Below are 22208 nucleotides of genomic sequence, written 5' to 3'. Positions count from 1 at the left end.
CAGAGCAGCCCTGGGATAAGCCTTATTCCTTCCCACCGATTTCTTTCCCAAATATTGACCTTCAAGTGGTGGTCAGCCTGGACCTTGCTGCAGTTACCCTGGAGCAAGTAGGAGGGTAGTGAGGCAAGGAATGAGCCTGACCTGGGACCTGTTAGATATGAATGGTTCGCCTAACTAGATCACCTGGATCTACATTTTACGAGAATTCTTTCAGGAGTAGTCTTCACAAGCACTGACTATCAGAAGTGCTGTTCTAGGAGGCAGACCCTCTGGAGAGGGTTCTGGTCACAAACAGAGCCTTCTGCTGGCCTGCGCTAGTCTCTTCTAGCACCTTCCCAGGTCCCTCTGTGTCACCACGGTGACAGGCCCCTCAGCACTTGACAAAGCCTCTTGCCGGAAATGATATTTTTCCCAAAGGAAAAGGGAAAGGGGCGGGGAGAGAAAACCGCCTAGTACACTAAAATTTTAGGACAGGAGATGGAGAAATGAGAGGAAAAGAAGAGGGGAGGGGGGAAGGGCGAGGGCCCTGCTTCTTCCCCTCTGCTTCCCTGGTTCCTTCGTGGGGAGACTCACGCTAGGGCTTCCTGTTGGCTTTCCCCATGACTAAAGTGCACGGGTCCTGCCTCATCACGGCCGCTGCCCGCTTGGCTGCCTCTCCCCACTTCCTCCAGCGTCCTTAGAGTCCGGTGGGCCTGCAGACCTGGCACACAGCACCCCCACCTGCCTTTGTCACACCCACACCAACGAGGGTTCTCTGTGGTGGCCTGGCAGGCTAGAGGGCTGCTGGGTGTGCAGACGGTCAAGCATGGAAGGGTCCATCCGGCTGCTGGCTTGCTTGGCATGTGTCCTCCAGATGGGTGAGTCCCCCTACTTATTCTGACCCAGAACAGAGAAAGCCTTAGCTGTGGTCTCCTGCCCTCAAGCCTCAGCAGCTGCTTTTGCCCACAGCCTCCAGGTCTGTGCAGGAGAGAAGCTGTGTGTATTAGAGGGCTGTGGGGACCGAGGGCAGAGAGCCGAATCGTGGCCTTGTCTTGGGCTTCTAAGCGACTTGGGGCAGTGCCCTGATTTCGTGTGCCTCCGTGTTCACCACTATACAGAGGCCACATCCCTAGCGTTTGTTATGAGGGGAGTCAATCCCTGGGGTGAGGAAGAAGGTGCCAGCTCGGGACAGAGGTTGAGTGTCGCTGTCCCTGCCCCAGGGACAAGGACACCACAAGCTTGTGGTGTGCCGGGACAAGGGTGAGGATGGTTCCGTGTGAGGAATCAGAGCAAGGACAGAGGCTGCACTAACCTGCTAACGGGAACACTGTGGGGTGAGTGGAAAGTCTTCCCTGGGAACAGGGACTTCTCAAAGGATGCTGCCGGGTTTACCTGCTTCAGAATCAGGGGAGCACATTAGTTAAAATGCAAATTCTTGGGCTCCATCCATGATCTGCAGAATCAGAATATCAGGCAACAAGACTCAACATTGCCAGCCACCTCTCCAGGAGAGGCCAGTGCCCAGGGTGATGGAGAGTGGCGAGGACGGATGGCAAAGTCAAATCTCAGAAGCCCTTCTCTCCCCAGCCGTCCTTCCCCACCCCAGCCGGGGACATCCCTCTCATAACTGCTCCTAAACAGTGTCTATGCCATCAATGCCACGTGTGCCACATGCTGGCATGATGGCATTCTGAGTTATCAGTCAACTTTCCCCATGTGGGGCCCGGGTAGAGCTGATAGATGAACCTTGGTGTGTCTGGCTTCAGCCCTCTTTCCTCCAACTCATGTCCTGCCATCCCACAGTGGTAGAGATGGTGATCAGTCAGGGCTGTTTTTCCTTCAGGGGATCCAACTCAGAAATGTTTCTCTGAGGGCGGGATCTAAGGGGTTAATCATGCCCCAACCTGGACTGGCAGGTCTGTGAATGGCTAAGGACAGAGAAATTGATATCAGGTGCAAACTTCAGGTACCAGTCCTGGTATTCACAAGCTATGAGAAGGCCAGTTATCTAACTCTCATAAGCCCGAAAGAACTGGTCCCTGTCACCAAGATCACTGAGACCAGGAGGAAATGGGATGGTTAAATGAGAAGGTCTTTCCTGTTCCCAGCAAGCATTGTGGGAAAGTCTGCTCAACTGAGGAAACCCTACTTAAGAGAAGGACAGAAGCAAAGCAGAACCAGAACCACCCTGAAGACCAGGACAGGGACCAGCTACATGAACACCACCCTATGGTGGGCACTGCCTCTCCATCAGCTCAGGTGACTGACTGGGTCACGTGCACAGCCATATCACACCCACATGGCTGGAGAAACAGGGCTAAAGGGGATCCCTGAAGAGAGATGGAGACTAACCAGACCTTCTACTCACACCCCTCAGACTCGCCCATTCTGGAACCTTCTAGGTCTGTCCTTAAAGGATAGAATTTCTGCTGTCCACATCTTCCCTCTCTGGACTCTTCTCCACTGACAAGCTGCTCTGCCACCTACAAGGTCAAAAAGATGATGGCTAGAGCCAGCTCAAGGGCGGGAGAGCCAGGTAGGACAAGGTCGGTGAACAGCAGCATACCCCAGCTAGAGCTGCCACTCGTTGGTGAAGTTTATGACTAGGCTGAACATAGCTTTTTGCCCCCAAACCTGTCCCTCTGGGTGCCACAATGCCCAAGAGACCACCACTGGAGCCACTCTTGAGAACACCCCTGCTAGCACACCCAGGCAGTTTTGAGGAAAACCGTGCCGTGGAATAATCCTTCTGTATGCTGTGAATATGTATTATGCTCACTGGTTAATACAAAAGCTGATTGGCCTATCGCAAGGCAGAATAAGGCTAGGCAGGGAAGCCAAACTAAAAATGGGGGGGGGGGGGAGAAGGGCAGAGCCAGACGCTCAGGAAGCAAGATGTGATAGAGGACAGGTAAAACCATGAGCCACATGACAATACATAGATTAATAGAAATGGGACAATTTAAATGTAAGAGCTAGTTAATAATAAGCCTTAGCTATTGACTAAGCATTTGTAATTAATATAAGCCCCTGTGTGCTTATTTGGGACCAGGCAGTCTGGACAGGAAACTCTGCCTACAAAACAGTGCCTTGCCCACCAGGAGGTTCACTTTCCTGTCTGGACCATCCCAGGAGACCTTTAATGCTTGAATAGTGCCTGTCCCTGCTCCACCACAAACTGATAAGCAGTAAGTGTGACTGTGTCCAGCACCTCACAGATGTCAACACAGACTCCTTGCAAATCCCTACCTCCTTTCTCACCGTGGGACTGCTGGAAACCTTTGGCCAGCTGTGGCCAAAGCAAAGGTTTCCGATTCTGATCCAGTTTGGATTCTCCCTCTCACCTTTTGTGTCTGGGTTCCTTCTCCTTCCTACTTCAGGGAGCCTTTGGGATAGTGCATCAAATTACCCCAGCTGCACCCCAATGATGAGGATGTGGCCACTTTGAGGGGCCTATGGGAGCATCATTGGACCGTGTGGTACACAGCAGCAAAGGAACTGAAAGGTGTGAACACATCTTTTCTAGTAACTGTTTACTGGTTAGCCAGTGGCTTACTTTTAAGTTCCTACAAGTTTTTAACTAGACATATTTCTAGAATATTTTATGTAGTGTCAATTTTACCCCAAATTTGGCTTTAAGGTTTAGGTGATTTTTTTTTCTTGATTATTTTTTTTTAGTGGTTTGAGAGTCTTATCATATAATCCAGGTTGACCTGCGACTTACTATGCAGCCTAGGCTGGCCTTGAATTTAAGATCTCCCTGCTTCGGCCTCCTAAGGACTAGGACCATCAATTTTGAAAGCTAGGGAAAGATAATTCCACACGGACAGTCATCACCATGAGCTGACTGTGTCTGGGGGGCTGCGGGGGAGGATGGCATTAGAGCAGTGAGAACTGGCATGCCCAGCTAGCCAGAATTTTAGACCTAGTCACTTGAGTAAACATCCAGAAATAGTATTTCATGGAGGAGCTAGCAAGCCAACAAGCACAGAGCCTCACGTAAGGTCCCACCACCAACTTTGGAGCCAGGGCTAAAGCCCCTGCCTCTCCATCCAAGGGGTACGCCACTGAAACAGAACAGCGCCAAGGACAGTGAACTTTCATCCTGGTGCACCTGTCTGCGTGGCCACGATGACTCAGAACCCTCTAGATTTATTCTTCTTCCGAATGGCACTCTAGGCTGGTCCCTTCGGCCCGACGGGAGGTCACGGTGAGTCACGGCTCTACGGCATTCCTCCTGTAAACAATGGTTTTACTGCATCATTGCCGCTCTGTGATTTCACTGTTTCCACGGACTCCTTCCAGGCTTAGTGAATGTCAGGTGTCAATCCTTGCGGCCTTAAATGGCCTCACAGAAGCCACTCTCTGGCTTTTCAGTTTATATTTTCTTATCAGAGTTGGAATGGTCGCCTAGGTTCAGCCACGTACACCAAAGCTGGCATGCACCTACCAACCCTGGGGGCCCAATCACTGGAGGCAGACACTTGGGGCAACAAGAAGAATATGGGCTTCCCATTGACCCCTGGAAGTTGCCCGACACATGGCAGACTGAGAGACTCTGCAGAAAGCGCCACATTCCCAGTCTCGAGTCATCCCTGCCTCTTCTCAGCAGGCAGTGGGGAGCTGCCAGGGGCAGTGGTAAATGTCCCCGATGCCAGGAGCTAGGACCTCTGCCAATGCAAATGTCTTTGTTCTCTGGACAATACCTGCTAAAGACTGCTCACTTTCACCTTGAGTCCTCTGGGTGGGCCCATCCAAAGGCCTCTGCCTAAGAGAATCCAAGCATGCATTGCACCTTCAAGCCCACTCAGAAGCGGAGAAGCACCTCTCTGCTAACGGGAGCCAGGATGGCGCCTCGGGGGTGAAAGGGTCTCTATGTGAGAGGAAACTCCACCTGGGCCTGCTGTTCAGATCACATTTTAGAATATGTCACAGCAGGATACAGACCTGCGTGGAATTCACAGAGGCGTGTTGCCTGACATTAGAGTGACTACGTTAAGCCTCTCTTGCCATTGTCTTACGCCAAAGCTGATGGAAACAGCACACCACCAGCACGCCTCCCCTGGCAGCAGAACCCTCACTACAAGCCTACCTGGGATTCTGGCTGCCTCTGCCCACGTTTGATGTTGCTCTGGTAGTTCCGAGTTCATCGTGGCAGTAGGTAGCTGGGGGCATTTCCCCCAAACTTCAAGGCAAAGGTGTATTTTTTTTTTCTTGCAAGCCCCTCCCTCTTTGGGGATTTTTACCTTTCAAACCTTAAATGTTACTATCGCTGGCCTCAGGCATGACGGGCAATGAGCAGGTGAAGAGCCAGCGGAGAAGCGTTGCAAACCTCCTGTGTGAGCTGAAAGGCATCTGAACGTATCGTGCAGTGGGTGTGAAGGCTGGGGAAGCCGCAAGGAAATGCGGTGTTTTACTGCCTTTTAAAATACTGCATTAAAATAATACTGCCGCCTTTAAAACAATCTGGTTCTCTTTGGAATTTAAAATTGTTCCTATGCAGCTTATTTTAGTTTTGTTTAGTCAAACAAACAGAAGATTTTTCCATGGGGAAACAAAAGAGACTACTTTACAACTGTTCTTAAGTGACTGAGCATGGAGGTTAAGGCAGGAATATAAAGAATGGAAACCAAACCATCCAGGGGCAAGCCAAGGCTCCGCTGCCAGCCAGCCACCAACAGACCTCACCAGGTCACTGTGAGCTCTACAAGCCCTGGTTCCCCTTCTCGCAAATGGGCCAATGACAACATCTCATAGGGTTGTTGCATGTTTTAAGTGAGATGAGGAATGATGCCCAACAAACCCCGTCTTCAGTAGTTTGGCCTCCACACCCCATCATGTCTTCTGAGTCCCAGTGATGTCCATGCCTCACGCTTCCTTTTCCTAGTTTTTTGAGACAGGATTCCCTGTATCTGGAACCCCCCGCGTAACTAAGAGTGGCCTGAACTCCCAGTACTCTTCACCCCAAGGGCTGGGGGTATAGGCACACACCGCCATGTCTTCCAGGTGCCATACCTTATGACTTGGTTCCCCTCTTCCTTGTGCACAGACCGTTGCCCCAGGTCTTGGAATTTCCTACAGTCTCTGGGCTCTGCACGCATGTACCTCCTCTCTGATGGGCTCCACAATCCCTGCCTGCTGTACACAATCCTCATATATTCTCTATATCAGCCCCCATCCTTCTGACAGCCTGACCTGACCCCCTTTCATCCCAGGGTACAGGGGAGAGATGCCAGAGCCAGGTTCAGGGCTCAGAGAAGAATATTCTGGCAGGGGTGATTCCATAGAGAACAGGGGTTGAATAGGAGGGAGCCGGTGAGTGAAAGCGGGTTGGGAACCACGTTCAGACAAAGGCAATATTGTTTGTATCCTTCAGTGGAGCACCTGGCAGCATGCGGCATAATTACATGTTCACTGATCTTTCTCCACCTAGCTCCAGCAGGCTGATAGGGTATCCTGTTCCTCCTTGTCTCCACAGCTCATACCCCAGCACCTGGCATGGAGCGCAGAGGGATCCAATAAATGTCTGCTGAGTTGATGAATGCACACTAGCAGACAATGTGTAGGCGATCCCTGCCTGACCCCAGGAGCCCGCAAAGGTCAAAACAGGCTAAGGTCACAGAGTGTAGGAAGCACAGGGAAACAGATAGGGGCTGAGGTTGCACATCTATAATCCCAGCTTCTAGGAAGATGAGGCAGGAAGACTTCAAGTTCAAGGCCTGTTTGGACTACAAACTAGGACCCCGTTTCAACAACAACAACAACAACAAAAATCAAGTGAGCATGGTGTGAACGCCTGTAGTCCGGCACTCAAGAGAGTACAGCCAGAGTGACTAAGTTTGAGTCAGATTGGAATATACAGTGAATTCCAGGTCAGCTTGAGCTACCCTGTCAGAAAGACAGGCGACAGACAGACAGACAGACCTGAGAAGACTTTCTTCAGCTAGAAGGACTGACTGGATCGGCACAATCTCCCGTTTTCTCAAGTTTGAAAAGCAGCCCTTTGATATCGAACAACTGAACAAACAAGTTCTTACTAAGGATAAATGTTAAGCCCTCTGCTTGAATTCAAACATGTAATTCAACTTGTCCAGAGCAAAAGAGATTAAGCCAAAAAAAAAAAAAAAAAACCAACCAGCAGGTGGTATGAAAAAAGAACTGTGGTTTAATTTGATGATCTTCTGGCTGTGTGCCCACAGCAGGACGCCATTGGAGGTGCAGCACCTCAGCCCAAGAGCTCACAACACTCTGCAGGAGCCACACACTAGGGCCACCTGGGCCTGGGTTTGAACGGAAAGGAAGAGGGGGGAGGGGCAGGTGAAGGAGCCAGCCCCTCCCATCCGGAAAAGGTAGTGAGTCCCAGGGTAGCCACAATGAGCTCCTACGAGCCCCAGCGTGGACGGGTACGTGTCCCTGCAGCAACAGCAGGTCTGGAGGGCCTCTGTGCAGGAAGACTACCTTGTCTATCCACAGGTGTGCCGACTCCACGGGAGCTGGGCTGCCAGTGGAGGCCTGAGGATATTCCTACCCAGAAGTCAATGAGGCTAGCCTACCACAAACAGCACTGGGCTCAGCATCGGGGAAAACTGGCTTTTTCTCTTTCCTACTTGCCTGACATTGGCCTACCATGTATGCTTCTCTAACAATCCCCGTCTTGTCTTTTGCCTCTTGGATGCTTTCAGGGCGGATGGCGTGGTGTATATAAAGGAACTGTGGATAATACAATTCTAAGTATTCCCTGTAAAGGTCCCTTTTGTGCACTGTGCCCCGGGGCACTGGCTAGGCAGGCTCAACCACCTGCCTCCTCTTGGGAAGGTACCACCCCTGCCATAAGCCACTGAGACTGAGCACCTGCACCCTCAAAACCACAGCAACCCCGAGGTTTGCCAGCACTGGGTGGGTGAACTGGAGGCAGGGTTCAGCTTCTGCCCCCACATTCTGAAGAATGTTCACTGGGTAGAAGATAGGGCAAAGGAGTCTAGACCCCCAGGTCCTCTCTGCAGGCAAGGAGGCAATACAGCACCCACCTCTCTGGTCTCACTTTCTCTGCATGGACATTGAGCCATGTAAGAAGCCAACCCAGGACACAGTCCTCTTGGGCTGATCCTGATTCTAAAGGAATTGTTCCTACCAACTCAGCACTGTTTAAAAGCAGTCCCCTCCCAAGGCCTGGGTTTCTCCTCGGCAAATCAGACTGTTGGCGCCTTCAGATGAATCCACAGCTTCAAGCCTTTAGGGCACTGTAAAGGAGGCTGTGGATCCAGGCAGGTCTGATGTAAACACTGGCTTTGCCTCGACCTAGCTGTGACCTCACTTATTTAACTTCTTTCTGCCTCGGTGTATTAACATGTAACACGGTATCTATGCTTATCTCTAGGATCACTTATGAAAACTAGAAGGGACGCTCTAGGGGATTTGCTCAACACAGAGGCGCACAGTAAGTCATTTTACCATCTTAAGGATCTTGTAATTATGGAATAACACAGTGTTTCAGCAACAGCACAGGTTTCTGATGGGGAGAAATACTAAAGAGTTGTGTGGATCACTAGGTCATACACCATGAATGAGGCAAACCGTCCCAAGGAAGGGTCTGGAGAGATCTCCATCCCGTCCCCTTGCCTTTAGCCCTGGTATATAGGTCTAGGGAGGGTTCCAGCCAAAATGAACTGAGCGTTGCCTGAGTCCTAGTGTTTGCAGCACCCCTCGAAGGTGGAGGGTGGGGATATGAGATGCAGCCAGAGGGCGGGGACCGGGTCTCCCCAGGCTAGGTCTGATGTGTCCCTGGCCGGCAGGCGCGCCGGAGCAGCGCTGGTCCATGCAGGTGCCCGCCGAGGTAAGCGCGGAGGCGGGCGACGCGGCGATGCTGCCCTGCACCTTCACGCACCCGCACCGCCACTACGACGGGCCGCTGACGGTCATCTGGCGCGCGGGCGAGCCGTACGCGGGCCCGCAGGTGTTCCGGTGCACCGCAGCGCGCGGCAGCGAGCTGTGCCAGACGGCGCTGAGCCTGCACGGCCGCTTCCGCCTGCTGGGCAACCCGCGCCGCAACGACCTGTCCCTGCGCGTCGAGCGCCTCGCCCTGGCGGACAGCGGCCGCTACTTCTGCCGAGTGGAGTTCGCCGGCGACACCCACGACCGCTATGAGAGCCGCCACGGCGTCCGGCTGCGCGTGACCGGTGAGGCGGGCTGGCTGCCGAGGGGCGTGGGCCCTACTTCCCCGCATCCCTGTCCCGAGAGCGAACTGGGTGCCAGGGAGGCCTCTGAGAACTTGGTAGAAATGCAGAGTTCAGGTCCCAGGAAGGGTGGGCTGGGGCTGGTAGGTGGTGTCCTGATGCCGGTAAACACTAGTAGCTCATAAGGAAGGAGAGAAAAACAACCAATAATCCTAAAGGCGGCCAGGGGTGCAGTAGGAGGTGCGCCACCTGCACTGAAGAATTTCTCACCCCACCTCCACCCCTGCACCTCCCTTGTCCCTAGAGCACTATGCTGCAGCTGGCCCCCTCCCTGGGTCATGACCCTTTGGTGAGCACCAGCTGCAAGCCCAGGAGTCTGGGCAACACACAAGTGTTAGTTTGCCAAATCTCAGTGACCCCTTAAAATAAAGGCAATTGTGATTACCAGTGTACACACGGAGAAACTGAGGCGAAGAAGAGAAATAGGTTGCTAAGACCCCGCACAGCTGCAAAAGGACCCAGGCAACCTGGCGCCCAGGAGTCCCGCTCTTCCAGCTTGGAAGTCGCTACCCCTTGCCTTACCAAAACCGTCGCCTCTCTCACGCTCCCGGGGCATTGTCCTCTGTCCGGTGACCCGCACCCTCCTTCTTCTCCCTGCAGCTGCACCCAGGATCGTCAGCATCTCTGTGCTACCCGGCCCCTCGCACGCCTTCCGCGCGCTCTGCACCGCCGAGGGGGAGCCCCCACCTGCCCTCTCCTGGTCCGGCCCCGCCTTGGGTAATAGCTCGGCTGCCGTGCGGGACCAGGGTCACGGTTACCAGGTGACAGCCGAGCTGCCTGCGCTGCCCCGGGATGGTCGCTACACGTGCACTGCAGCCAATAGCCTGGGCCACGCGGAGGCCAGCGTCTACCTGTTCCGTTTCCATGGCGCCCCCGGAGGAGCATCGACTCTGGCGCTCCTGCTCGGCGCCCTGGGCCTCAAGGCGCTGCTGCTGCTTGGCGTTCTAGGTGCGCGCGCCACCCGCCGACGACTAGGTGGGTGCACCCCAGATTTGGGTGGGTGCGAGGGGGAGGACAGGTGTCCCCTCCTCTTTCTGGCGGACCACCTGGCATGGCACATCAGAACGTCCTTCCTCCACCCTCACCAGCTCAGTTCCTTCTCTGCCTGCAGCCCCGCAGGTGGGACCTGCTGGAGGTTCTATGCAGCAAGGAAGATGAGCTCTGCAAAGCACCTTGCTCTTTGCAGAGTCACACAGATGGTGACCCAGTCCTGACAGCCGTAGAACAGGTTATTTTTTAATCACCACGCTCCAAATCAGTGTCCCCAAAAGGTCGGGCCTCAGGCTTCCGCTTACTTTGTAACTAGCGTCTTGAGGCCCCGAGGTCCTGCGCCGTGATGCTGAGGACACAAAGATGCCAGGATGTGATTCTCTACCAGCCTGTGAGAGGCTGAGTTTGCAGAGCTTTGCAGTACCCCACCCCGGGAGAAGGGCTCCCACAGACTCCAGAAACTGTAGAAGGCAGAGGATCCTGCTATTCTGAGGCCTTAAAAAGTGAGGTGAGAACTAAGCTTAAAAAAACGTAAGGACACCGGGCGGTGGCGGCGCACGCCTTTAATCCCAGCACTTGGGAGGCAGAGCCAGGCGGATCTCTGTGAGTTCGAGGCCAGCCTGGGCTACCAAGTGAGCTCCAGGAAAGGCGCAAAGCTACGCAGAGAAACCCTGTCTCAAAAAACAAAACAAAAAAACAAAAAACAAACAAAAAAAAAAAAACAAAAAAAAAAAAACACGTAAGGACACGTGAGCTTGGAAAACATGAATGGGACACCTGGCTGGGGAACCCATTCACTTTTAGAAAGCCTCTCCACGCTGCTGGCCCTGACATTGGTGGAGCGTCTGCTTGATGAGCACCCGGGAGAGGGAGGAGCTTTCTCAGAGCCTTTCAGTGCTCCCAGACTAATGACGTTACCCTCAAATTCTACAGGGATGAAATGCAGAACTGGTCGCAGGGCCCCAGCCGTTAACTTTGCTGTGACCCTGCCATTCTTGCTGGTTTCTCAAACAAGCGCCTTGTGTTTCAGGGTCCTCCCTCAGAAAGTCAGTTTTGCTCTGTGGGACCACATCTCCCTTAACTCCCACAAGTGAACTCCTATTCATCTATCAGATGAAGGCTTCAGAGTCACTCCGGCTAGCTATCCATCCCATCGATGCTTGTCGCACAGTTCCTGGGGACGCCCTCTCACAGTGGGGTGGGGACCACTTCCCACAGTCAGGTGTGCAGCCGGCATGTAGGTTGGAGGCTACAGTGTAAAATCACACCTGCTCTTTCTCTGTCTCCCTCACACAGATCACCTGGTCACCCAGGACACCCCTCCACGGTAAGTTTACTTACTGCCCTTCCCACCCCACCCCTGCCTAGTTTCATTGGTCCAGCGATCTCAGTTTCTCAGAATTGGTAGTATGAGAAGAAAGAAGAGGCCTAGGGCAAGGGTAGGGTAGTAGGCTGGACCAGGGCCAGCATCATACCCAATGTACCCTGCCCCTCCATCCAGCATACCATTCTCGGGACAGAGTAGGCCAGGCTGGCTTGTCACCCCGACTCAACACACGAGGAGCTTAGTGTCTGTGACCCTAAAAGTTAATACCACCAAGCTATTTCCTCTTGTTGCTCCCAGCATTCTAGAAAAGAGCCCTGTAAGAATGCCATCATAGGAAGACTTGTTTTCCCAGGTTTATCTTTGCTTCCCAAACAAGATCACTAAGAACCTGGTTTAGATGAGGGATCTAGAAAGACATCAACCAGGCTTCCATTCTTTCCTCTTCAGTGTCTACCCCAGTAAAGGCCCATGTTGAAGGAGAAAGAATTCGATGCCAGAGCTCTGCCTGGTGCCGGCTGAGGGACTCAATTCTTCCCTGCTCAAGTCTCACAACCTGTCATACATGTGTTTCCTTTATTGGAACACAAGACCAAAGTCATAACACTACCTGTAGTCCACACTCACCTAACAAATACTTACTGAATACCTACTATATGGCAGGCAATAATTTGGATGCTAATGAGACAGGAAAAAATCCAAACTTGCACTCCAAGGTGTACAGTTTTTCACAAGCAAGACCATCTGGGATTGTTGAGTTGTAACAGGAATTGGACCAGGTGATCAAGCAGAGTCCCAGTATGTGGCCAGTTGGCTGATATTAATCAACCTTGCTGGTTCTGGCCCCATTGCCTCCTATACGGTGTCTTCCTTGACCTGTTACTGGGACAGCTCGGGAAGTCAAGGACCTCACCAAACATTAGATGGTAAGTCAATTTTCTCCTGCCTGCAGGTCTCAGGCTCAGGAGTCCAATTATGAAAATTTGAACCAGATGAATCCCCCAGGCCACCAGCTGCCACGTGTTTGCCGTGAGGAACTCCTTGGGCATCATCAACCAGTCGTGCACCATGAGAAATGAAAGACAGTACCAGGCTAGACCTGCACCGCTCCTCCTAATTCCCAGGTTTCTTGGCAGCTGTGGGCCAGGTAACTTCCAAAGGGACCCAGGACGCTGCTCACAGAGGTTCAGAGCCCTGCGGTATTATGCCATGGAGCCAACAATCTGGATGTATGTGTATATGTATGCCCACATGAGCCTCAGGACGAAACTTCTGGAAAAACTACTTTGTAATTTTCTTACTTAGAACTATATAGTAAAGCAGATGGGAAACTAGCCATAAGGTCTAGAGGTCCAGGCTCCAGCCTGCTCTGGCACCAACTTGCGGTATAGACCAGGACACTTTCTCCACATCTCTGGGCCTCAGATTATCCACGACCGACCAGTTTGGAGGAAAGAGTAGATGTGATGGAGCAGTTAAACTACAAATCTGTCTCAACCGTGGGCCTTTGGACATGGAGAATTGAGATAAGTGTGGCACCGCTCAGCCTGTGGAGACCGAAGCACCCAGACAACAAGCCTGGGGCAGGAGCTGTGCTCAGAGGAACCGCCAACCCTGGAAACTTGATAGCAAGAAGAGGCCTGGAGCCTTCTGAGAGCTCCACAGGGACTGTCCCAGCCCTCTGCTCAACTGAGGTCCTATCAGCTGATCCACACTGCTTTGAGCTGGGACCTACCAGGAGAAGGAAACCGAAGACCCCTTATCTCAAAGCATCTGAAAGCCATATGTCAAGAACTGGGAGACCTGAAGGGGCACTGGGTTCTAGAGAATATGGCAGCTGTGGCTCTGACCTCTCTGTGCAGCGCACACCCTCATGGGATGCACCAAATCCAAGGGCGCTGGCAATTTCTCCCCACTTGTCTGAGCCCAGCCAGGTTCACTTCAAGAGTAGTGTTTTCCTTATTTATATTTCAGTGTGCATTTGTTGATCCTGTGGAAGAAGAGGTGTACTTGGGACCAAGTAAGCCACATGACAGGAGGCTAAAGAGACCATGTTTTTCCGGGGACCAATGTTATAGGCCGAGGGCAGTAGGCTTCCAGGCTTTCCTCAGCACCAGAATCTCAGCCAAGGCAAATGGTTGATGACAGCTCATAGTTATCTCAGGATCCAGCTGTTAAGAAATCATAGGAATTGACATCTGGACCTCCCTGCAGAGCGGAGCATTAGGGTGTCTCCAGCAAGGGCCTTGCATCACCAAGGAAAGATAGGGACATGGATATGGTGTAGAGTAGCACATCAGTGGTCTTTGAAGCTGTTTTCATATCCAAGCGAATTATATGAATTACTGCGTGCATACTTTGTTGTGTTAGGAGTTGGTATCTGAGACTGAAGAAGACATCATTATCAGTCAGGATAAGCTAGGCTGCACTGCAGCAACAAGCCCTAAAATCACAGTGGCTGAAAATGGTATTTGTTTCACATTGTATTAGTCAGGGTTCTCTAGAGGAACAGAATTTATAGAATTTATATATATATATATATATATATATATATATATATATATATATCAGAGAGGGAGAAAGGAGGAGGGATTTATTAGAATGGCTGATAGGCTGTGCTCCAGCTAGGTCAATAATAGCTGTCTACCAAAGGAAACTCCAAAAATCCAGGAGTTATTCAGTCCACCAGGCTGGATGTCTCGGCTGGTCTTCAGTATATGCCAGAATCCTGAAGAAGTAGGCTCTAATGCCAGTGTAGAAATGGACTTGCCAGCAAAAGCAAGCAGGCAAAGAAAGCTTCCTTCATCTATGTCCTTTATATAAGCTGTTAACAGAAGGTGTGTCCCAGATTAAAGGTGGATCTCCCCACCTCAAAAGACCAGGCTTAAAAGTGAGTCTTCCCACTTCAAAGATTTAATTAAGAAACACCCTCACAGGTGTATCCAGCCACTTGGGTTTTGATTACATATACAGTCAAGTAGACAACCAAGCATAGCTGCCCCACACTCACTGCATTCCCACTGAAGACTGGCAGGAGGTTCATTGTTAATTGGGAACTCAGATCACAGGAATCCATCTCTGATGTTGTGAACTGCTAGACTGGAGGTAAACAGAATCCTCTACAAGTCATCCTACTGCTGACAGTGCCTGTTCACTCAAGAGAACAAGCAGTATACCCCTAAACGATATGTGAGGAACACTAAGAAAATTTGTGAGAAAGGAGAATGGCAATGCTTAATAGATACCACAGCAATCCCTTCCAGAAACTCTCAAGCTTGTTAGCCACACAGTGAGTCCCAAGCCATGCCCATGAAAGGGCTAACTGACTCTGTTTTAGTGAGGTTTCCTGGAAGAACATATGTGAAGATGGTATGCATTGGCTGTGCTGATGGGGGAGACAATGGGGGAGCATAGAGATTGGAGAGGTTAAGAAAGGGGGACATTTGAAGCACAGGAACGACCCAAGCAAAGATGGCATGGTATGGATGCAGTTATTCATTTCTAGAACACGAAGGAAGAGGCAGGATGTAGACCAAGTGGGCAGAACACTGCTGGATGGGGTAGCCACCAGAGAAGACTGCTTGGACATGGGTTTAAGGTAATAGAAATCTTTTTTAGCTAGCCAGTGACTACACTGGGTGTTTAGGATCCTAGTGTAACATGAAGACATTCTCAGGGTGAGCTTTTAAGCACAAAAACCAAATCCTGGGTTGACATACTCCAGTTAAAAAGAACAGTTGGCCAGAAGTAGAACTACAGAAGATAAAAAGCAAGGTTGGGTGCATTCAGAGACTTCCCAGAACTGTGGACTTGGATGGATTAGGTCTTTTTGTTTTAGCAGGTGGTGCTGTGCTGAGTTTGATGGTCTGAATGGTACTTTCATCATGGAGTCAGTTGTGCTAAGGTCTGTTACCCTAGGGTAAGGGTAACAGGAGTTGGCACTCAAGGACTTGCTACGGTGCTAGTCTCCTGGTACTGCTGAGCAGGTCTTCCTGCTTTCATCCATCATCTCCCGTGAGATCTAAGGGTTACCTGTGTCAGAAATACCTGGGGCACTGTTTAAATACATACCCGTGCTGGTATTACCTGGTCCTACTGACCCACACGGAAGGGGAGGGACTAGAACTTTAAACAGTATCTTCAGGAGAATTTGCCCCCAAGGTTTTGTTGTTTCCATCTTTTTCAATTTCTGCCCCCCCCCAAACAGCTGGAGAAAAGCACCCATGCACCCAGCACCTCCATCAACATCACTCACAAGTTGCTTTTTCCTTACTGCAGATGTGACTAAACCATTTGCAGGTAAGCAGCAGATTTCCCAGTTATCCAGAAACCTCAACACCTTGAAGAACGTGTGCACTGTCTCCTCTGTGTTACATTTAGTGGCTGGCTCTACCTTACAGCCCATATTCACATTTCCCCAGTTGCCCTCGAAGTGTCTCTGTTTGTAACCAGCTTCCAAGGCAGCTGGAGTCTGAGGTTGACTCTCTGATATGCCTGACTTCCATCACAGTGCCGGTCACCGATCTGGTGGTCCTTGCTGAGGTACCCAAACTGTGCAGCCCAAGGGGAACTGCCAACTCCTCTAACAGTCTGCCATGCTGCACAGGGCAGCCTCCTGACTGGCTTCCAGAAGGACTGGCCAAGGGGCAGTGGGGAACACAGTGACAGAACAGTCTGTGACCACCCCCTCTGTACCCAAGATCTAGATGTGACGAGATGCCTGTCCTCCCATATCTAACCTCTGAGCAGGCTCAGGTTGTCACTGGCAAGCAAGGACCAGAGACACAAGCCAGAGTCAAAAGCTGTCACATCTGGGACTCCCCTCTGGTAGGCCAGGAGCCAGGGAGAGGACCCCAAAGACAGTGCTTCCAAGACTGCACTTCCCAATGCGGTACAGGTGGCAAGGCTAGAACATCCTGGTTCTTCAAACCCTAAATCCTGTGGTTCTCTCTGGAAAAGGAGGTTGAACCCACACAAAGATGGGTTCACATCCTTGTGAACGACTCACACCCAGAAAACTGTTCTTGGAGAATCACCAATTACTGTTACTTCTACATGGAATCTGCAGATCCCCCCTCTGTAGTTTTTTTTTTTTAACTCTTTAGGGGACTGCCACCCAGCTCTCAAATAAATGCATAGAGACTTCTTCTTACTTATGAATGCCTGGTTGTAGCTTGGCTTGTTTCTAGCCAGCTTTTCTAACTTAAATTATCCTATTTCTCTTTTAAATATATTTTGCCTCTGAGCTTTTTACCTTTCTTTATTCATACATCTTTCTTTCCTACTTACTCTGTGGCTGGCTGTGTGGCTGGGTGACTGGCCCCTGATGTCCTCCTTTCCTCCTTTTCTCGCCCCTCACTCCCTTCCCAGATTTCTCCTCCTCTTTATTCTCTCTGCCTAGCAGCCCCATCTATCCCTCTCCTGCCTCACTATTGGCCATTCAGCTCTTTATTAGACCAATCAGGTGTTTTAGGCAGGCAAAGTAATACAGCCTTACAGAGTTAAACAAATGCAACAAAAATGCAACACATCTTTGCATCATTAAATATTCCACAGCATAAACAATGTAATACATCTTAAACTAATATTCCACAACATCCATCCACAGCTTGGTGCATTCCAGATGTATCTTTAGTGTCCATGAGCCTCAGTGCTAAGCAGAAAATGTGGCACACCAATACCAAAGACAGATTTCCATAGCAGACCCTGAGCAAACTCAAGGTGGGCTTTACCACTCTTGCCTCTCAGCACCCCAAACATTTCTATTCAACACACACCTTTTGAGCCTTTGCCCAGCTTTCAAGGCCCTCCTCCTGCAGGGGTCAAGGTCCTCCTACAGAGGTCAAGGGTACTTTCCAGCTGTTTCAGCTATCAAGAGCTCTTCTATCACATGGCCTCCCATACATATAAATTCTTAACCATCACCCCCAAACATACACACACACACACACACACACACACAGTTAGAAAATTTCTCTTTGAAACTAGAGGGTTTACCACCATGATGAACTTTAAAAAAAAAAAAAAAAAAAAGATTCTTAGCTATCACAAACCAACTAACTTAGAAGTTCTCTTAATGTGATTTATATCGGAAAAGGCCTGCCAACCAACTTGCTGAGAACAATGGGACAGGCTCACCATGGGTAAATCACAATGTTCTTTATTTGCAGATTTTCACTTCACTAAGTCTCTCATCTTCCATTTCTCACCATTAGACAAAAATGTGTCCTTCATACAAGCACAGAAAATATTAAACAATGAATCAGAAGTAAATATTGCACAGTTAATGACCAAAATAGAACTGTGGTTTTAAAGATCACACTAGACAGGCCAAGAAGACTGTCAGTACTGATCGCCAATAAGTCATCTTAAACCACTGAAAGAAAAATTCCCTCAGTGCTCAGTAGTATTACACAATGCATTGAAAACAAGGTATAACCAACATTCCTTAGCATTCTTATTATTAAAATCAGAGTAGCATAGATTTTTTTTTTCAAGTTATTCTCAAGAGGAATGAGGAACATGTGTAGAATGAAGGAAACTCACTAAGCACGTGACCTGCTTCTGGCTACATGATCCCTTGCATGCTCAAAAACAGGAGCACCCTGGTGGAGCAGAAGAATCTGTTTAGGGCCCGGCTCTAAGTCAAGAGCCTCACCTACTATGATCAGCTATTACCTCAAAGTAAGCTGGGAAGTGAGCAAGGATGAGGTTCAGGATGTAGTATGGGATGAGATTCAGGATGTAGTATGGGATGAAGTTCAGGATGAGGTTCAAAGAGCCTGATCATTGGTGCCCACCAAGTAGATGCTCCACAAACCTGGTCTTGGGCAGTGACTGTTATTAAAGGGGTCTATAGTTTAACTCAATGCTAGGTTAATGTGCCAACTACAGAATACGATGGGAGCTGATGCTGCCCACGTGTGTATTACAGGGATCTGCACTGCCTGGCCCACAGGAGTCTGACAGTTCTGGGGCAGGAACTAGAAAAAGGCAGCAAAAGCAACAAACAAGACAGAGATGTGTTCTCTCCCTGCACCTGTGAGTGCCAAGTGAAACGTGTTCCCAGGTGCTCCGTTTTTCTTATCATAGTTCAGGCACTACTAATCCTTGGCACAGCAGTGTGGACTGATTTGGACACTTTGCCACAAAGCAGTTTTACTGGATATCATGTTTGAAGAGTACTAAGAATTCTGAGCATGGAACCTGGAGAGGACTAAGGGGTAAGGGCAGAAGAGGTCAGAGATGTGGCAAGGGGAAATGTCTCAAGGTATACTAAGAGAAAGAGAACAGGCCCTGCCCAGCTGTTCCAGGCAGATCCACAACCAATAGGCAAGGTCACTGGGAACAGTTCTGGCTCAAGATAAGCAGAACCAGAGAGCCTGAGCATAGCTGAGGCTGGGCCAGCAGTGGACTCCAAGACACTGGCCAGGTAGAGAAGTTGAGGGTCCCCACTGAGGAGATTGAGGTATTTAATGTGCTGACTCTGTCCATGATTCTAGACATTGGCTTCCCACTTCAGGAGTAATTTTTCAAATACACATCTTTGAAAAGCAGTATCAGCACCTTGATTCGGACGAAGAGCTTCAACATACCATGTCTTAGACTGGTTGGCCTTGGTGGAGCAAGACTGTTGGCTAATTTAGGTAGAGCGTCAACACTTCACATCTTCTGACACCAAAGAACCAAAAGACTTGGGCACAATACAGGGGAGGTGGAACGCTTAACCAGCAAGATACCAGTCATGTTTAGAAGCAAGGTCAAGTGTGCAAGAGCTTTAGAAACGTGTAAAGACACAAGTATATGTATCACAGCCATTATCACACTGTACTGACAGCCACAGGACCTCTCTGCCAAAAGAAACAGCCTCTGTCTTCTATCTAGTGAGGTTGTAGAGCAAGGAGATGGAAGGCCAAAGCAACGTCTCTGCCTCATGTGTGCAGCCCGGGGTGGTGAGTGATGACTGGAGAGGCAGAGGCACTTCCACTGAGATCAAAACTCCCCTTCTGTGCCTGGAAGGACTTGATGCCGTGGTGCAGGAGCCTCTGAGCCTTCGATGGTCCACCTTCCACACTGCTCAGACCTTGGCCTTTGCTCATCACCGTCTCTGATACCATGGCTTTGCACTCTGAGAGCGAACCATCGTCCTAGCAAAGCCTGGGCCATCCTTCAAGCAGCAAGCCAGCCTGTCTGCGGGCAGCTTTCCTTGTTCTGAATTGTTTCACTTTTTAGAGCACTCACCTAGTGCTCCTCATAGGATCTGAGGACTCTCAGATATTAAGCAAGAATGAAAAAGCAGTACTTTTACCGACTAGTTACAAAGCCAAATAAAATTAATATCAGGCATAAAAAAATCTACATTAGCCTTCAATTCAGATTCATCAGTTATAATCAAAAGTTGATTTTATTGTTTATACTTTTTACAGGCGAAATTTACAAATATTACAAACTTGCAAAATTAATTGATTCTCTAAAATGTACACACTATCATTCAAACATTTCACATTCTAGGGTACTGGGAACTGGGTTCTCCTCAGAGAAACCACACACACACACACACACACACACACACACACACACACACACACACACAGTACTTCCTGGTCACAGAATCGCTGCTGCTTGTTCAACTGTGTACCGCGTCTCGTTTTCTTCTCCTCGGAGGGAAGATGACTGATTTGGGAAACAGAGGCAAAGAAGGCTGAGACATATCCCTGTTCAGTGACACTTTGTGCCACTGAACAGTGTTCCAAGGCATGTCAACCAGGCAGAGTTGTTCTCAGTAAGAAGAATTCCCGCAAGTTTCCAATGAAGGGGCAGCACCCCACTAATGGTAAACCCCATCTTTACTCAAGGCGCTTGGTGGCCATCCAGAGATTTTACACAAGTATTTCTGAGCCATAACCCATAAGAACAAAGGTATATTTTAAGTTGAACAAACAAAATTGGTTTGGGGCCACCTTGAGAATTATAAATATATTGATAGAAGTCTAATTTCTAACTCCTGGCGGAAGTGACATGAGCAAGAGATGTCGAGAGAACCCGGCAGCATGCCAGACAGGCTTTGGCAATGCGGACGGACTGTCAGCAGTGACAGAAGCATGGGGCTGCTCACCACAGCCAGATTTCTCAGGTCCCCCGACCTGGCCCCTTCTCCCTGGGCATGCGTCCAGCATGTCTGTGAGTTTCACCTAAACTTACCCAGTGTCCCTTGACAGTAGGGCCTGCAGAGAGCGCTGACATCGTCAGGAGGTGGGGACTTCCGCAGACAGAGCCAATAAAACGATGTGAATGAGGAGTCTCAAGGGAATACAGCGCTCTGGTCGCCGCGGCGTCAGTGCTGTTTGCACTCCCGCCACATGGACCAAACAAGACACATCTGTGCACAGCAGCTGTCATGCACCGGCTACCACATCAATCAGAAAGGCACACTTCCGGAGGACATGCAGCTGAAAACGGATGTGTCACGGTCTCTGCTGTCCACTGTGGTCAGGGCTAAGTGACAAGTCTTCTGTGTGACTTTTTTGTTTTGCTTGTTGAGATACTCGATCGCACCCCACATTGCCTCACCCTTATGACCCTCCTACTTCAGCCCCCGAGTGCTGATTACAGGCATGCACCACCACTCCTGACCTAATTCAGTGTATTCTCTCTACTCTAAGAGAAATAACATAATACTTCAAGCTGGTGTATTTTCCCACATTTAAGAAATGCAGACATTTTCCAAGTTGATTTTTTTACATTGGAAGAATACAAACGGAGTCCAAAAGAGGGCTCTTCATGACTCCCAAAGCAGTCAGATCTGGCCTAGGAGTCTTGACATTTCTACAAAGCAGGGAGACAGAAGTGCAGACATATCAAAAACTCTATCTGTAGTTCTTAGGAGTTGACTGGCACATTTCCCAAAGGTGAGTGGCTCTGTACTCAGCGGAACTTAGGTTCACTGTGGAAGAACACAACATCTAACAAGTCTCTGGACAACAGAGATAAACACACAGCCAGAACTATCTAACGCCTCCCAACATGCACCTTGATCAAGTTCCTGGCAGAACTGAGCTCTGCGGTGAAATTGAACAAAGGTACATGGGCAACAGCGAAGGTGATGGACACCCAGAGCAGCAGGGTCTCGGAGGGCTTCGGCATCACTACCGTATGTTGTCTAAATAATGCACTTCTGGATAGAGACAGTTGACAAGAAGAGCCAGGAAGCTTTTCCCATTCTGAAGGCAATGGCCAGGATGCTTTATGAACTGTATAGCTTGCAGTATCTGATCCTGGTATTCCACATACTGCTTACTGAGTGTCATGGATTCAAGGGCAGTCAGCACCTAAAAGACATGAACGAAGAGGATTTATTCTGTGATTGCACACCACCTGACTGCCAGCATGATCTAGTTCCCCCGGAGCCCGGAGGGAAGGCAGCAGTCCGGAAGGCAGGCTTTGGGGGAACAAGTAGAGAAGGCTAGGGGAGGCTGCATGAATTTCTCTTGAGTGCTACAGTCTCCCAGCCTCTCCTTGCCAAGAGACTGCAGCGGCCAGCCTAGTGTTGCCGCCCTTCCTCACCTGCCACAGCCATCTCCCTGCCCTGCCTGGTCCCCAGCCTCCCTGGTGCCACCAGTGGGCTCTTCCCTACCAGATGCCACTTCCCCTCAGAGCCCAAAGACACCCACAGACACCAGGTG

At 50.1% G+C, this 22208-nt stretch overlaps 2 protein-coding genes across 2 annotated transcripts in view; one reads left to right on the top strand and one right to left on the bottom strand.

Annotated features, from left to right (window-relative positions):
- Positions 1–513: 513 nt before the first annotated feature.
- Siglec15 (sialic acid binding Ig like lectin 15) lies at positions 514–13488 on the top strand. Its single transcript, XM_028872030.2, is given in 7 exon segments — positions 514–857; positions 8357–8416; positions 8772–9155; positions 9813–10187; positions 11499–11529; positions 12479–12525; positions 12528–13488. Coding segments are annotated over 7 exon segments (981 nt in total). The 5' UTR covers positions 514–805; the 3' UTR covers positions 12560–13488.
- A 4182-nt stretch (positions 13489–17670) lies between these two features.
- Epg5 (ectopic P-granules autophagy protein 5 homolog) overlaps positions 17671–22208 on the bottom strand; it is a 96889-nt gene continuing 92351 nt past the window's right edge. The window contains exon 43 of the mRNA XM_028872037.2: positions 17671–21854. Coding sequence (XP_028727870.1) covers positions 21672–21854 — 183 coding nt within the window. The 3' untranslated portion in view covers positions 17671–21671. The remainder of the gene's footprint in view (positions 21855–22208) is intronic.

The sequence above is a fragment of the Peromyscus leucopus genome, chromosome 19, assembly GCF_004664715.2.
Source record: "Peromyscus leucopus breed LL Stock chromosome 19, UCI_PerLeu_2.1, whole genome shotgun sequence".
Lineage (NCBI taxonomy): Eukaryota > Metazoa > Chordata > Mammalia > Rodentia > Cricetidae > Peromyscus > Peromyscus leucopus.
The sequence above is the reverse complement of the archived record's forward strand: the minus strand, read 5'-3'. Positions and strand labels throughout refer to the sequence as shown.